The following is a 15018-nucleotide window of genomic DNA, read 5'->3' on the forward strand; positions in this document are numbered from 1 at the left end:
AGCGCGAAAGGCGGTGCTCGCGTTCCTCCTCCCTTGCTCAAAAGCCTCAACATGATATTGGAATTGGATGCCATTATATACCTGCTGAGGGGATAATTTGAATAACTTGAAAGATATAAAAGCTCTAAACATATTTGTTTAAAAATCTAAAATCTATACTTAAAATAAATGAATATAAAGTAATAAAGTTCTTTAAAGTTGTAATTCACTTTGCTGCTGAAAAAGAAAGGAAGCTTAACACCTTAAATGGTATTTATTAACTGAAATATCATCAAATCAAATATATAATGAGGTATATTATAATGACCTTTGTTTTCAGAAAGAAGCATGATGGAAGTTTTTCAATAAAGGGAAATATAGAAAAACTTAGTGTCATGCTCATATATCATCTTTACAGATGTTGTTAACACTATACTATGGCAGCATATGATGGTACAATGTTTCAATCAATTTCAGGATGAAAAACTCATCAATGAGGAGGAGGAGTATAATTTATTAACCTTGTATGATATCAGTTTCTCAAGGACTCTAGAAGGACCCGAGGAAGAAATCTCTGCCCCCTCCCCACTTTCCCTTTCCAACCCAGCCTTCCAAGGGGACCTTTGAGGGAGAAATCTCTGCCCCTCCCACTTTCCCTTTCCAAGGCAGCCTTCCAAGAGGACCTCTCGAAAAAGCTTTCTCCTGGCCGTTTACCACCACCATACCCTCCACGCCCGGCCATCCTAGGCTGGGTTAGAAACAAGGAGGAAGTTCAAGGACCACATCGATGGCACGAGCTCAGATTGCCGGCTGGGGATGATGGGCGCTGCAGTGCGATCTCGGGAGAGACTAGGGGAAGAAAGAATGACTGTTTCCCACACCCTAGGATTGGGAAAACATTGACCCCCTTAGTTGCGGGAGAAGGGTTGCGCTTCAAAGCGGTCGCCTCCATCCATCAATCCATCCTTCCTTCCTTCCTTCCATCCATCCATCCATCCTTTTTTTTCCCAGCGAGCGGTGCGTGTGTGTGACATGCAAGCAAGGCGTCTCACGGGCATGTGAACTGGGTATGTCTAGTTTAGGGGTGACATGATAGGAACATTCCAATATCTCAGGGGCTGCCACAAAGAAGGGGGAATCAAACTATTCTCCAAAGCACCTGAGGGCAGGACAAGAAGCATGGGTGGAAACTAATCAAGGAGAGAAGCAACCTAGAACTAAGGAGAAATTTCCTGACAGTTAGAACAATTAACCAGTGGAACAACTTGCCTCCAGAAGTTGTGAGTGCTCTAACACTGGAAGTTTTTAAGAAGATATTGGATAAGCATTTGAAGTGGTATAAGGTTTCCTGCGTAAGCAGGGTTGAACTAGAAGACCTCCAAGGTCCTTCCAACTCTATTATTCTGTTTTTTTGTTCTGTTTTCTTTCTAATCTATCTATCTATCTATCTATCTATCTATCTATCTATCTATCTATCTATCTATCTATCTATCTATCTATCTAAATAGCTAGCTAGCAAGCTATCACTATCTCGCTTCAAAGACAAAACTAAACACGAAGTTGTAGCTGAATAGCCCTACATAATTTAGCTTTTTCCAAGCTGGTGATTTCCAAAGGCTTTGAAATGCGACTTTCCTCATCCTCTGCCAGGATAAGCTGATGTGCTCAGAAGGCTGGGAATGGTGGCATTTCCCTACATTTCTTGTGGGCAGAAGGTGGACCCCTATGTTTCCTTGAAAACACCTCCCAATATTTATTAGAGTGACTTCTCTCCCCAGAAGAAAGGTCTGGCGCTGTTTAACAATCCCGTCAGCTAAATCCTATCGAGTCAAAGGGCCAGTCAATGGGGCTAGGATGAATTCTGGGTCACCAGGGACCCTTTTTGTGCCGTTCCCCAACCAGGGCGGCCCAAGCACCCGCTCTTTTAGCGGCTCTGGAATGGATGTTGAGGTAACCCGAAGAGGCAGCCTCTTTTCAACTCCCCCGCCCCTTTTTTTTAAACGCGTCCTGCCGGGCGGCGACAGGGACGCGGACACCAAAAGCGGCGCCCCGTTCTTCTCCGCTCTTTTATTTTATTTTAGTATTCAATCGGCAGCAGAGGCGCGAGCCTTCTGGGCGCCGGGAAAAGGAGCCGAGGAGCTGCAGCAACGTTGCAAGAGAGCAGAAAAGAGTGGGTGGGGAAGAAGCAAAAGAAGAAGAAGCAGCAAGCTTTCCAGCCGACTTGTGTGGCGCGAGAATCGATCCACCGCCTCCTTCCCCGGCCGACAGGGCTGAACTGCCGCTGCACCACCACTTCCCAAAACAGATTTCCAGACTTGGAAGCAGCCCGCCACGAAAGGAGGAGGAGGAGGAGGAGGAAGCGGCGCGGCTGCTCCTGCTGCTGTTCGCTCTCCGCCCCTTCCAGCGCCTTGGCGCAGGCGAGAGAGAGTAGAAAGGAACCGCGCCGTCCGACCGGCTGTGTGTGTGTTTGTGGTGGGGGTCTCGTCCCAGCCACCCACCCACTCGCTCCCTTTCCCTCTTCGGAGCGTGGGCTGGTCTTAGAAGCCACGCTGTCCCGGCGGTGCCGTCGCCTCTTCCTCCACGCTCGCTCCTCTTGCACGCCTCAACCCCCATCCCCACCCTCTCCAGCGTGAAGGTCACCTCCTCCCTCTTCCAGGCGGCGGCGGCGGCTCAGCGGGCGCCACAGCCGGCAGCTCCGCTTCCTCCCACCTTCCTCCTTGCTAAAGGGCCAAAGTCGGCTCCCCGCCCGCCCGCGGACCCGAGCAAGCGGTCCCAGTCCAGCGAGCGGTGGCGACATGCGGCGCCGCTCCGCTTTCACCGTTCGGCTGGACTGGGACCGCTTGGCTCGGGTCCGCAGTAACTCCCGCCAGGCTGTGCCACGAAGAAACCATTTAAAAGCCCAACTTCTGAAGCACGGAGGAGAAGAAAGCCCTGGCGGGGCTTTTAAATGGTTTCTTGGCGGCACAGCCTGGCGGGAGTTACTGCGGACCCGAGCAAGCGGTCCCAGTCAGCGAGCGGTGGCGGGCGGCGCTCGGCATGTCGCTTTCACCATTCGGCTGGACTGGGACCGGCTTGGCTCAGGTCCGCAGTAACTCCAGCCAGGCTGTGCCGCGAAGAAACCATTTAAAAGCCCAACTTGAAGCACGGAGGAGAAGAAAGCCTGGCGGGGCTTTTAAATGGTTTCTTCGCGCACAGCCTGGCGGGAGTTACTGCGGACCCGAGCCAAGCGGTCCCAGTCCAGCGAGCGGTGGCGGGCGGCGCTCGGCATGTCGCCACCATTCGGCTGGACTGGGACCGGCTTGGCTCGGGTCCGCAGTAACTCCGCCAGGCTGTGCCGAAGAAACCATTTAAAAGCCCAACTTCTGAAGCACGGAGGGAGAAGAAAGCCCTGGCGGGGCTTTTAAATGGTTTCTTCGCGGCACAGCCTGGCGGGAGTTACTGCGGACCCAAGCCAAGCGGTCCCAGTCAGCGAGCGGTGGCGGGCGGCGCTCGGCATGTCGCTTTCACCGTTCGGCTGGACTGGGACCGGCTTGGCTCAGGTCCGCGCGGCGAACTGCTCAGCCTTGGGCAAATCCCGCCGGACGATCTCGCCGCCTCTTTGGCGTCTCCTGTGCGGGGTTCCCGAAGTACATCGAGACGTAGACTCGAGTATAAGCCGAGGGGGCGCTTTTCAGCACAAAAAACGTGCTGAAAAACTCGGCTTATACTCGAGTATATACGGTAATATATCAAAGATTAAGGTACTTGTGCCTGACAGGGAAAATGGAGTTAACAGTTATAGATGCCATTAAATATGCTAATGTACCCTTATCACTGTTACTGGCTAGAGTCTCAAAATGTTGCTTGAGGAACTTCTCTTGATCTGGAGTCGTGGGAACATCTCCATCTAATAATCCAGTGTTTACATCTTCCTCATCTTCTTCACCCACTTGCTCATCCAAGTCTGAAGTGCCATCCACACTGAGAGGCTCTGTACTTTCAGAATCTGAAATGAGAAATGATACACATCATATGCAATTTATACAAAACATTGTATCAGTGAAACCTGAAATAATATATTGTACTAACAAAAAAATTCTTGGTCCATTCCTCTGTAACAATCCTGGGCACATGGGGACGATATTATTATTGTTATTCTATTTTCCAAACGTATATCACGGTATAATCAATTGAATGTTGATTCCAATGATTCCAGATTTAGCCAAGGACTTAAGAATCAAGGAATATAGTGTAATAGGTTCACAGTTCCAAGTATTTCACAAAATTAGCCTGTCAAGTCCAATAAATTTAAAACTTTCTAAATAGTTTGGAAGTATATCACTTTATAGTCATAATTGGCATGACAACTGATATTTTTCACCATAATCTTTTAAACCTCAATTTTAAAATCACAATATTCTGTTATTTTTCTCCAGTTAATTTTCATCCATTAAACTGTCTCTGGGTACTGCCCTATCAGTGTACCATATCTTTTTGCTATAACATTAATACCTGATGTATTGTGTTTTTATGTGTCGACCAGTTTGAATTTTGAAAACCCACCAAATGCTGATCTCACTTTGCAAAACTTTTCAGGCACAGGATCCCAGTGGCATTTGTAAACAGCCAAAAATTCCACATAAATTGCAATGGATATTTTTTCCAACCCTATTATGATATTGTTTTTGCTCTGTGGGGGTTTTTTTACAGCACTAATAAGCATTATAAATTTAGGCTTACTTTTACAACATCATCATTATCATCTCTTTCTCTCCAAAGCCTTTTCCTTGCAATGTTATACAAGAAGGATTCAGTTGGAGTATTAATGTTTCAGTAGACATCTATTGGTTTGTTTGCTCTTTTGAAAAAACAAGGAAGGGGAAAGCTATCCTACACGGAGAAAGAAACGTTGCCCTCAAAGAATTAATTCACCTAACTTTAAACCCTCATCCCCATAATAGAGTAATGGTTTCAGTAAACTTATCTTTCTCCATCCCATACATCTTGTCCTTTGAATAATGAGCCTTGCCAGATCATTTTTTTTCCTATTCTCACAAAATGCATCCACTCAAATTTAAGTCTTTCTTTCTATTAAGGTCCTTGTCAGGTTGTTCTCCTAGACCCATTTTTCTATGGTTGTTTTTTTTTTAATTGCATGTATAGATAATCTTTTCACCAAATAAACAGAAGACAAACAACAATTTCATTCTTAGAAACTCCATTTGGTCCCAAGTAGGTAGAAGTTCTAGTTTCCAATTTTATTATTAGAATTTTTACATTTCCATTGCCATTATTTGCATCAACTGCATTGTTATCTAAATTGTTTGTCTAGGTGGTCCTCATTTAATGACCACTTGCTCAACACCTGTTTGAATTTAATAATGGCATTGAACAAATGGTACTAAGTATCAGTCCTCATACTTATGATGGTTGGAGCATCCCTGAAGTCAAAATCCGGGCACTTGGTGATTGGCTTGTAATTATGACATCACTGTGTCCCATGGTCACATGGATCACCATTTGTGACCTTCACTACCAGCTTTGGTCAAACAAGGTCTATGGAAGCCAGCTGAAAATTGCAAATGGTGATCACGTGATATTGCATTTAACAATGGCATGGGATTTGCTTAACAGTGGCAACTGGAAGTGATGCAGTCACATGATGTTGCACTTAATGACCATGTCGCTTAGCAACAGGCATTCCAGTGTCAATTTTTAAAAAAACTGTTGGAAAGATGTGATGAAATATCTGGTGTGATCTTGGTTCATCATTTAAAGCAAAAGAAAGATAGGGCAATAACTCAAATCATTATAAATGAAAAGGATGAAATATATAAAACTAGTCGATATCAACTGTGCATTTTAAAAACTTATTCAGAATGGTACAGCAAACCAAAAAATGTAGAAGAATGAAGATATAAATGCCTTTTAAAATAAAATTAATCTACCACAGTCGATACACAAAAACAACTTTTACTTGCTCATCTATCTGAAATAATTCTAAAAATGGCAAGTGGTAAAACACCAGCATTGGATAGATTCTCCATTGAGTGGTATAAAATATTTATAGATTTCTTGGTGCCTAAACTTTGTCAATTATATGAGGAGATATTTGATGAGGGAATCTTATCAACAGCATTTAATCAGGCTTATATTACAGTTGTATCAAAAGCAGGGGAAAAAGCATGTTCAGTGTTCTAATACATCCAATCTCATTAATTAATGTTGATACAGTGACGTTAATAGCAGTGCTAGCAAATATATTATAGCTGGGGATATATTCATTATTAAGAATGACTAAGCAGGATTTATAAAAACTAAACAAACAACAGGTATTAGGTTAGTTATAGATTTAGTAGATCTGAATAAATGTAAAAAATAAATTTGCAATCTTATTATTAGATGCCGAAAAAGCATTGGAAAAATATATGAACAATACAAGTTGTAGGAAATAGGTTAGGATTTCTTTTGGAATTCATAAATGGGATCAAGATACTATATGAGTCGCTCACATCTAAAGTAAAGCATATTTTCTCCTTTTTGTTGTTAGTTGTGAAATCATGTCCAACCCATCGTGACCCCATGGACAACGTTCCTCCAGGCCTTCCTGTCCTCTACCATCCTCTGGAGTCCATTTAAGCTCACGCCTACTGCTTCAGTGACTCCATCCAGCCACCTCATTCTCTGTTGTCCCCTTCTTTTTTTGTCTTCAGTATTTCCCAGCATTAGGCTCTTCTCCAGTTAATTCTTCCTTCTCATTAGGTGGCCAAAATATTTCAGTTTCATCTTCAGGATCTGATCTTCTAAGGAGCAGTCAGGGTCGATCTAGGACTGACTTGTTTGTTCACTTTGCAGTCCATGGGACTCTCCTACTTTCCTACTATTCTGAGGAACTAAACAAGGATGTCCACTTTCACACTCACTTTTTAATATCTGCATGGAACCCTTGGCTTCTGCTATTATATTTACAGAATAGTACATAACTCAGTTGAACACAAATTGGTTTCATCTGCTGATATTTTATTTCTAAACCTCATATACATTGTCCAAATGTTGATGCAGATGATAGTTGCCTTTAGTAAAATAGCAGAATATTCTATTAAGTGGCCCAAATCGGAATTGATGCCAATTGGTGAAAATTTGGTTACTCATCTATTTAAGGAATATTAATTCTGTGTCTATTAAATATATAGGTATATGTATATACCAAAAAATATAATTCAGTTAGTAGCATATAATATAAATAGAAAGATTTCTTTATATATCAATAGATGACAAACATTACGCTTCAGTCTTTGGGGAAAGGTGAATGGTCTCAAAAGGAATGTTATTCCCAGATTAATTTATATTCTGAGAATAATTCTAGTCTTTACATGCAGAAAATAGATTCTTCATTTAGCAAAACTTTTAATTAACCAAGAATGTATACCATTATCTTATGGAGAATCAATATTTCCTTCAAATGTGCTCACACTTTAAAAGCGTTATGGTATCCATGCTATTTAATGCATTCTAAGGTTAATTTCAGTTTTTGATCCGTTTGGGTAACTGATGTTGTAATTCCATTACATACTTTTTTTCTTGAGCAATTTGCCAAGCATTGTAGTAATTCCATATGCTAGAAAAATTAAAGATATACAGAGCTATAATTCTGCCTATGTAATATATGATCTAGTGATTTTCCCAAGTACTTAGCACAGTAAATCAGATGCTGAATAGCAGTGAAAGGGACTTCAATTAAGCTTTTATCTGAGAACAATTCAAATGAAATTCAGAATTAAAAAGGTCATCATTTAATCTGGAGTGAGTTTTGTGGCCATGACTGAATTGAAGAAGAGGGTGGCTATGAGTCCAAATGATTTCAAAGGACTCACCTTCATTTGGACTTGATAGTCGACTGCTACTATAATCCACAGAACAAGCACTGTCGGGGCTGTGCTTATCTGGGCCCTCATTGCTATTGTAGCCTCTAACCAGTTTTCCATGTGGAAGTGCTTTTACTTGGAAATCACTGTTAAGAGAAAAGAAGAAATACAATGGTGCAGTTTAAGAAGCTGTTATCACGCATAGAGCAGTGGTGGGTTTCAAAAAATTTTACTACCAGTTCTGTGGGTGTGACTGATGAGTGTGGCTTGGTGGGTATGGCAGGGGAAGGATACTGTAAAATCTCCATTCCGTCCCCACTCCAGGGGAAGGTTACTGTAAAATCCCCATTTCCTCCCAATCAGCTGGGACTCAGGAGACTTGGGGGTGGGGCCAGTCAGAATTTTTACTACCGGTTCTCCGAACTACTCAAAATTTCTGCTACCGGTTCTCCAGAACTGGTCAGAACCTGCTGAAACCCACCTCTGGGATAGAGCCCTTCAATGTATACGCCAAGGCTATCTCCCATGGTTTCTTCCCATCTGGTAAAATCAGGCACAATTGGTGCACTGCAGGTCTCTTGAACAATGCCAACTAATGACATCTAGAAAGCATGCCTTTTCTGTTGACCCCTGGAATGATATCTCCCCCAGAAATTCATATTGTTCCCGGTGACGTTACAGAGGTCTTCTACTCTCAGGTCTTTGTGGAACCCTATTGATGTGTTGCTAGGTGGATTATTGTCTAAATGCTCTAGTTCCTTGTTACTGTTTTTCTGTTTAAAACCCCAAGCCAATCAGAGTCATTCTGCTTTTGGGTAGCCTTCAAATCCAATCCAATCCATCAATCAATCGGTAAGTAAATAAGTAAATAAGTAAGTAAGTCAAAGCAAAGAAACAAAAAATTATTTCTGACCTGCTGATATCAGCAGGAGGAAGATCATCTTGTTCTGGGTAGATGACACATTCTTCACTTTCTGAAGGTTCCATTTCCTGTGGGAAAATCCCTCCTTCACAGGACACAAGTCTAATCACTTGAGGTCGAAGGCAAGGCTGATTTTCTTCCAGAGCTGTGGAGCCACCCTCCTGGAAAGGGAATCAAGTAATGAAACACAATACCTGTATAGGAGTAAAGCTACAGGCAAGGTTTGAAACCTAGGATTAAGGAAACCACCTGACAAGAAAGGCAGGAACTGATCTATCAAAATTATTTACATGGAGCATTTTACTAATGCTTTTATATGACTGTAGTCCTTTGTACTAGAGTTTCCATAAACCAAAATGATAGGTGTCGTTGTAGAACAGCCCTTCCCTAACCATTCCCCTCTGCCTCCCCCCAAATGTGACAAAACTAAGGAAGGTCCTATTTTGGGGGGCGGGGTTCCAATTTGAGAAGAGGATTTCTTACTTTCTTGGCATAATTTGAGACATTGGGGTGTTCTTTGTGGTCATCTCCATTGCTGGCCTGGGAAAGAGAATCCTGACTAGCAGAGCGAGAGACTGAGAAAGACTCCAGTTGACGTAGATCAAGCATAGATTTAACCGTCATCTCTAAGCTGCTCGTTGGCTGGATCCAACGGCTCCGCTGCCGAGGCATCTTGCTCATAGTGTTTTCTGAAGCCTCGATCATCGCCATTTCTTTTGCCTAAAAGTGGTAAAATGTTTCTTTTAATTTTCTAATGGTAAATCTGTTTAGGAAATTGCAATACTCCAGAACAACTATAACAAAAGAAAAACAAAAATAAAGGGCAGCCTCCTTCAACCTAAAAAGCTGCAGATAGGCTGAGGTTAAAAGGTAGATGGCAGAGAATGATGTAAGATTTGTAAAACACAATGGGAAAAAGCTCTTTATTATTCATCTTTGGAACAGGAAAATGAAAAGGAACATTAGTTGTTTCTATGTACTTAAACTATTACCATCGGAAAGCTAACAATGAGTTTTACATTAACGAAACTGAAAAATCTCCCTTATGCTTTTACTGACAGCGTTAAAACAGTATATGCCCATTGGGGAGATAAGTAAAGTAGCCCGTTATAGCTAAGCACAAGTTTTCTATCATTTTTTTTTCTGTACTTTCATGTGCAAGCATTATTCACAGCAAGCCGAACAAGTCCGCCTAAAGATTGCTGCCAAAGTAATAATCACTGATACATAGACATAATTCAGTTTTATGGTTAAATTGTTAATTTCATTTAAACAATTCAAGATCTCTTTGGAAGATTTATTGCAATAACAGTTTGCACTGTACAATCCATAGAATCTCTGGTGTAGACACGATAAAAATGCTTGTATAAATAAATTTTATTTCTGCTTTCCGAGTTTTGACATCTTTAATAAATTGCTCATCAGCACAAAGCTATCCACTTTGAGGAGAATCGCAACAGGTAATATTTCTAAGATCTTATATGTACTTGACAGGTAACTGCTTGAATTGGAGTTGAATATATAAATGCTATGTCATTTAAAAAGTCAACATTAGGGGCTTCCGGTTTGGCTCCGCTTCGTTGATGGCGGTCTTTTTTAGACCGCTAACCCGGTAGTCTGTAGAGCTGCCAGGACAGCGCAAATCAGCTGTCCGGCAGCTTGAAAATCTCCCCCTCGGGCAAAGAGGGAGAGATGAGCATTCGGGCTGAAGTTGAGTCATCCGGAGAAGCCCCAGAAAAGTTTCTGGAGGCTTGAGGTGAGTGCTCCTTCTAAAGCCTGAAAGAAGCTCCGGACTTGGAGGGCATCTGCCTTTTGGCAGAAAAAAACGTAGCATCCAATCTCCGCGGCAGAAATGGATTTGTGATGGATTGTAACGCGGACAGAGCAGAAACTGGAGTTCTAGCATTTGTTTGCAAGAAGCCTGCAAGCCCCTAATAGAGGATACATTTGTTGCGAAGATAGGAGAGAAGAAAGCAAATAGAGTTTTATATTGGAAATGAAAGTTAAGGAAATGCTTATTAACAGCTAGTGTGGAACTAGGAGATATACAAGAAGATACTGACTAAATGGAAGAAATGAGAATTTTATGATTTATATTTTTTTCTTCTTCTTTGGGATTATAGTGATTTAGAAGAAAAGTTTTTTGAATCTTTCTTTTTTAACCCCTTTTTTCCTCTGTTACTGGTAGGTTATATATTTTAAAAAATGGCTTTTAAGCAAATAGTACCAAAAGCCACTAAAAACTTTGAAATTTCTTCAGTTCAGATACGAAAATTAAAAGAAGACATCAAAGAGGAATTAAGAAATTTTTTACAGGCGTTTCTGGAGACTCGTTTTTCAGAAATAGATTAAAAATTTGATGAAATAGAGAAAGAGATGTTGGATTTTAAGGAAGTGGTGGAAGAGCAGAAGAGGGAAATGAAAATGGTAAAGGATGCAATTTCGCAAATATTAAGGTCTTGTATTCAGATGGAGGATAGTTTGGAAGAATTTAATAAAGTTAATTTAGAGTTGCAAAGGAAAATAGAGGAAATTCAAAAGAATCAAAACAATTGGAACTTTGATAATAAGATGGAAGATATACAGGCAAAGGTAGATAGGGCAGATGAAGAAAGAGTAATATTACAACATAGATTAATGGAATATGCCATAAGGGTGAGGGGGTTGAAGGCAAGTAGGAAGGAAAATTTAAAAGAGATTTTTAGGCAAGCTTTTGCTCAGATAAAGGGTGTGGAGCCAGAAGACTTTGAGATTAATATTGAAAGAATTTATTGTGTTAATTCTTGGTGGGCAAGACAAAATAGATTACCGAGGGATGTGGTTATTTATTTTACAACTAAAAAGGTTAGGTATGAAATCTTGCAAGCCTTTTATAAAAATAAATTTCAAATATTGGGACAAGATATAAAAATGATGAAGGAAATTCCTCCTAAAATGTTAAGAAAGAGAAGAGAATTTGCTTTTTTAGTGGATGAGTTTAAGAAACATCAGATATATTTTAGATGGGAAGTTCCAATGGGTTTGTCAGTGAATTTTAGAGGTAGAAAGTATTTTCTTAGTACAGTTATAAAAACAAGACATTTCTATATTAATGTTTTAAAGAGTGGGAATCCTTTGTTGTTAGATGCTAAGTTAACTGGTTTGGAGATGATGGAAAATAGAATAGGAGAGGGGAGGAATGTTTAAGATGTGAATATGATGATTATGGTTAATTTCTAGAATTGATTTGTTTAGGATATAAATTATAGGATTTTTGTTATTTGTTATTTGTAAGGTATAAACCTATGGGATGATACTATTTAATTGTGAAGGATGGAAAGTAAAATTTATGAATTTAGATAATGTTGTGGATGTAATGATGTTAATTGTTTACTGTTATATTGTGGATGTAACTTAAATGATTATTTGTTTTAATTGATATGCTTTGGATATAAGTTTATAGACAACAAAAGTTATGAAGTTAAGTTGGAAATATTGTATCTGAGAGACTTTATTCATAATGATATTTGACTGATGGAGTAATATTGGAAGATTGGACATTAAATGTTATGACAATTGAAGAAACATATAAGTGATGAAAATTTGAGCTCGAGAAGATGGACTGTAATTTAAGAAATGGACTTATGAAATTTGAAGGAATATACAAGTGGAGAAAATCTGAATTTGAGAAGATGGACTAATTTTAAAAATGGACTGTAAGAAGAAGTAATATGTGAAGGGAAGATTGTATTGGTATTGTTCCTTTTCTTTTTTCTTTCTTATTATTCTTTCTTATCTCTTTATTTTTATTGTGAGGGGATTTAAAGTTTTAGAGAGGGGTGGGAGTTTATGTATATTTTGTATATTTTAGCTTGTGATTGTTGGTCATAATACCCGGTATTTGCTCTGGGAAGTCCGGGGGGGGGGAAGGGGAGGAGGGGGGAGGGGGGGGAAATGATACATGGTTATTTATGTACAGTAATGATTGAAGATATGAAATTAAAATTTGAAATGATATTGGGGCTACCCGACTGCCATTTCAGAAAGGGAGAGAGGAGTAGAAGGAGGGAAGAAAGTAGGTAGGAAAGAGTTGAGAAGGAGGAGGGGAATAAGAAGGTTAGAAAGGGTGGAAGGAGGGAGGACTGGAGAAGGAGGAGAGGAAGTAGTAAAGTGAAGGAGATGAAGGAGGGGAAAGTAGTAGAGGGTAGAGGGAGGTTGTGAAGAAAGGAAGTGGCAGTCAGGTAGGCCCGAATCAGCAATAAATAAAAATTAATGATTAATGATGGATAACAGATTGTACATAAATATGATGTTGGAAAATGGAAATAATTTTTTTTATTAAAAAAAAAAGTCAACATTAGCATATTGTATATATTTACTCACACAACTCTCCAAAACTAACCATTCCTGTTTAATTTTAAATATGTACTGAAAGCTTACCCGTCTCATTTCCCAGTGAGATAAGCTTCTTGAAAGAGAAAGATCTGAATTTAGGACAGAAAACAAATCAGGTTAGTAAGCATAAAAAACAATGGATTTTGGTTTTTGCCCCAAGTTTTCATTTTATTTTATACTGCCTTTATTATTTTTTATAAATAACTCAAGGCAGGAGACATACTTTGAAATGGAAATGAGCACCGCCCTCTAGAGTCGGGAATGACTAGCACATATGTGCAAGGGGAACCTTTACCTTATTGTCTGCTTGAAGAACAAAACACTCACACTGGGAAAATTAAAGACAAATTTCAGCTGCTTAAGGTATGAGTTGAAGATGATGGCAACATAAAAAAAAAAAGCTGTCAGGCTGTTTGTGTTGTGTTTGATGAAAATGAAGAAAGGCCCAGTGCCTACATGGTCTCATTTCTAAATTTATGTTTTTCTCTCATAATTCACTCTGCCGACAGCCAGCAGCTCAAAGGTTAAGTCAGCCTTCCATCCTTTCGAGGTTGGTAAAACGAGGACCCACATTTTTGGGGGCAATATGCTGACTCTTTAAACTGCTTAGAGAGTGCTGTAAAGCACTGGGAAGCAGTACGTAAGTCAAAGTACTATTGCTATTGCTATTTCTCCCCCATCTTCATATTCCCTTATACCTGAACAACTTTCAAGATTGACATTGGTTGTCATTTGGAAAGACTGTAGCCCATGTAACTCATCCTCATCATTTCCTTCGTCTTCACCATCCTTATCGCTGTCTGATGAAAGCACTGGTGCAGATGAGAGGGCGGAGACTGATTCATGCCTAGAGAGGTTACGTGAAAATGAGCTTAATCATATCATAAGTGCAAACATTCTTAATTAAAAATAGTTTTGCATACAGTTCCATTTATATGTTACAAATAAAGGTAAAATCTGGGATTCCTGGAAAATTTTGAATTGGAAGATGAGCATGGTTCCAGTTAACATATTTATCTTAAAATCCATGGACTACACAAGTATGTGAGCTACATTATTTGATATGAGAAAGAGCCATGAAATAAATCCCTGCTTCTCTCTTGTTTTTAGAACAAGCAACCATCATACAGCTTTGAAATTGCCAAACTCTCCAACATGGAGAAGAAAAAAATCCATGGGATATTCTGATCTTGAAAAAAAATTCCAGCCCACATCTCTGTTGGGATTCTTGTAAAATAAGAGCCATATGTAAAATTAAACTTCTCCCACTCAAAATCAACACTACTTCAAAGCTCTTCAACAGTATTAAATATGTCATTTACTCATTTATTTTTATAATTTTCATTTTACCCCTATTATAAAAATAAAATCTACAGGCAAAATCTACTACCCTTCTTGGAAAAGAAAAATCAGTTATATTGAGGAAGATGACAATGTAAACCCATCTACCAATCTCAGTGTTACATTTTTAGCTATGAAACAAGTAAAAAGAATGTTTAAAGTATTGAAGATAAAAGTTTAATTGTACTGCAACTGATAAGCAGGAATTACTGGCACATCATCTGAGCATATTCAAAACATATATGATTACATCTCTTTTCTAGGCAAAGAACTTAGAGCAACTAAGCCTATTAGTTCCAAATAATGCCACATTTAAAGTCATCCACTCATTTCATGACCATGCCTAGAGCTCTACAATCAACTTTTATTTGTCACACATGCAAAGCTAAAGGAATGACAATAAAGTGATCTACCAGATTTTCCTACAGTTTACAAATTAACAGGAATGCAAAATTAGAACTAAAGGTTATTCAGTTCTTTAGTATTTCTGTTTTACACAAAGAGCCTTTCATATTAAACGACGCTATAGAGCACTGCACACCAGAACAACTAGACACA

At 39.8% G+C, this 15018-nt stretch overlaps 1 protein-coding gene across 3 annotated transcripts in view; it reads right to left on the bottom strand.

The window, feature by feature from the left end:
• Nucleotides 1-15018, bottom strand: part of MAPKBP1 (mitogen-activated protein kinase binding protein 1) — a 169383-nt gene that overhangs the window by 17559 nt on the left and 136806 nt on the right. For all 3 annotated transcript variants that reach the window (XM_058162031.1, XM_058162033.1, XM_058162032.1), the window contains 6 exons: nucleotides 13818-13966; nucleotides 13165-13208; nucleotides 9229-9465; nucleotides 8737-8906; nucleotides 7833-7969; nucleotides 3785-3964 (listed from right to left, as the gene is read on the bottom strand). In XM_058162031.1, the coding sequence (XP_058018014.1) occupies nucleotides 3785-3964; nucleotides 7833-7969; nucleotides 8737-8906; nucleotides 9229-9465; nucleotides 13165-13208; nucleotides 13818-13966 (917 nt within the window). The remainder of the gene's footprint in view (nucleotides 1-3784; nucleotides 3965-7832; nucleotides 7970-8736; nucleotides 8907-9228; nucleotides 9466-13164; nucleotides 13209-13817; nucleotides 13967-15018) is intronic.

This window comes from Ahaetulla prasina, chromosome 1, assembly GCF_028640845.1.
Source record: "Ahaetulla prasina isolate Xishuangbanna chromosome 1, ASM2864084v1, whole genome shotgun sequence".
NCBI classification, from domain to species: domain Eukaryota; kingdom Metazoa; phylum Chordata; class Lepidosauria; order Squamata; family Colubridae; genus Ahaetulla; species Ahaetulla prasina.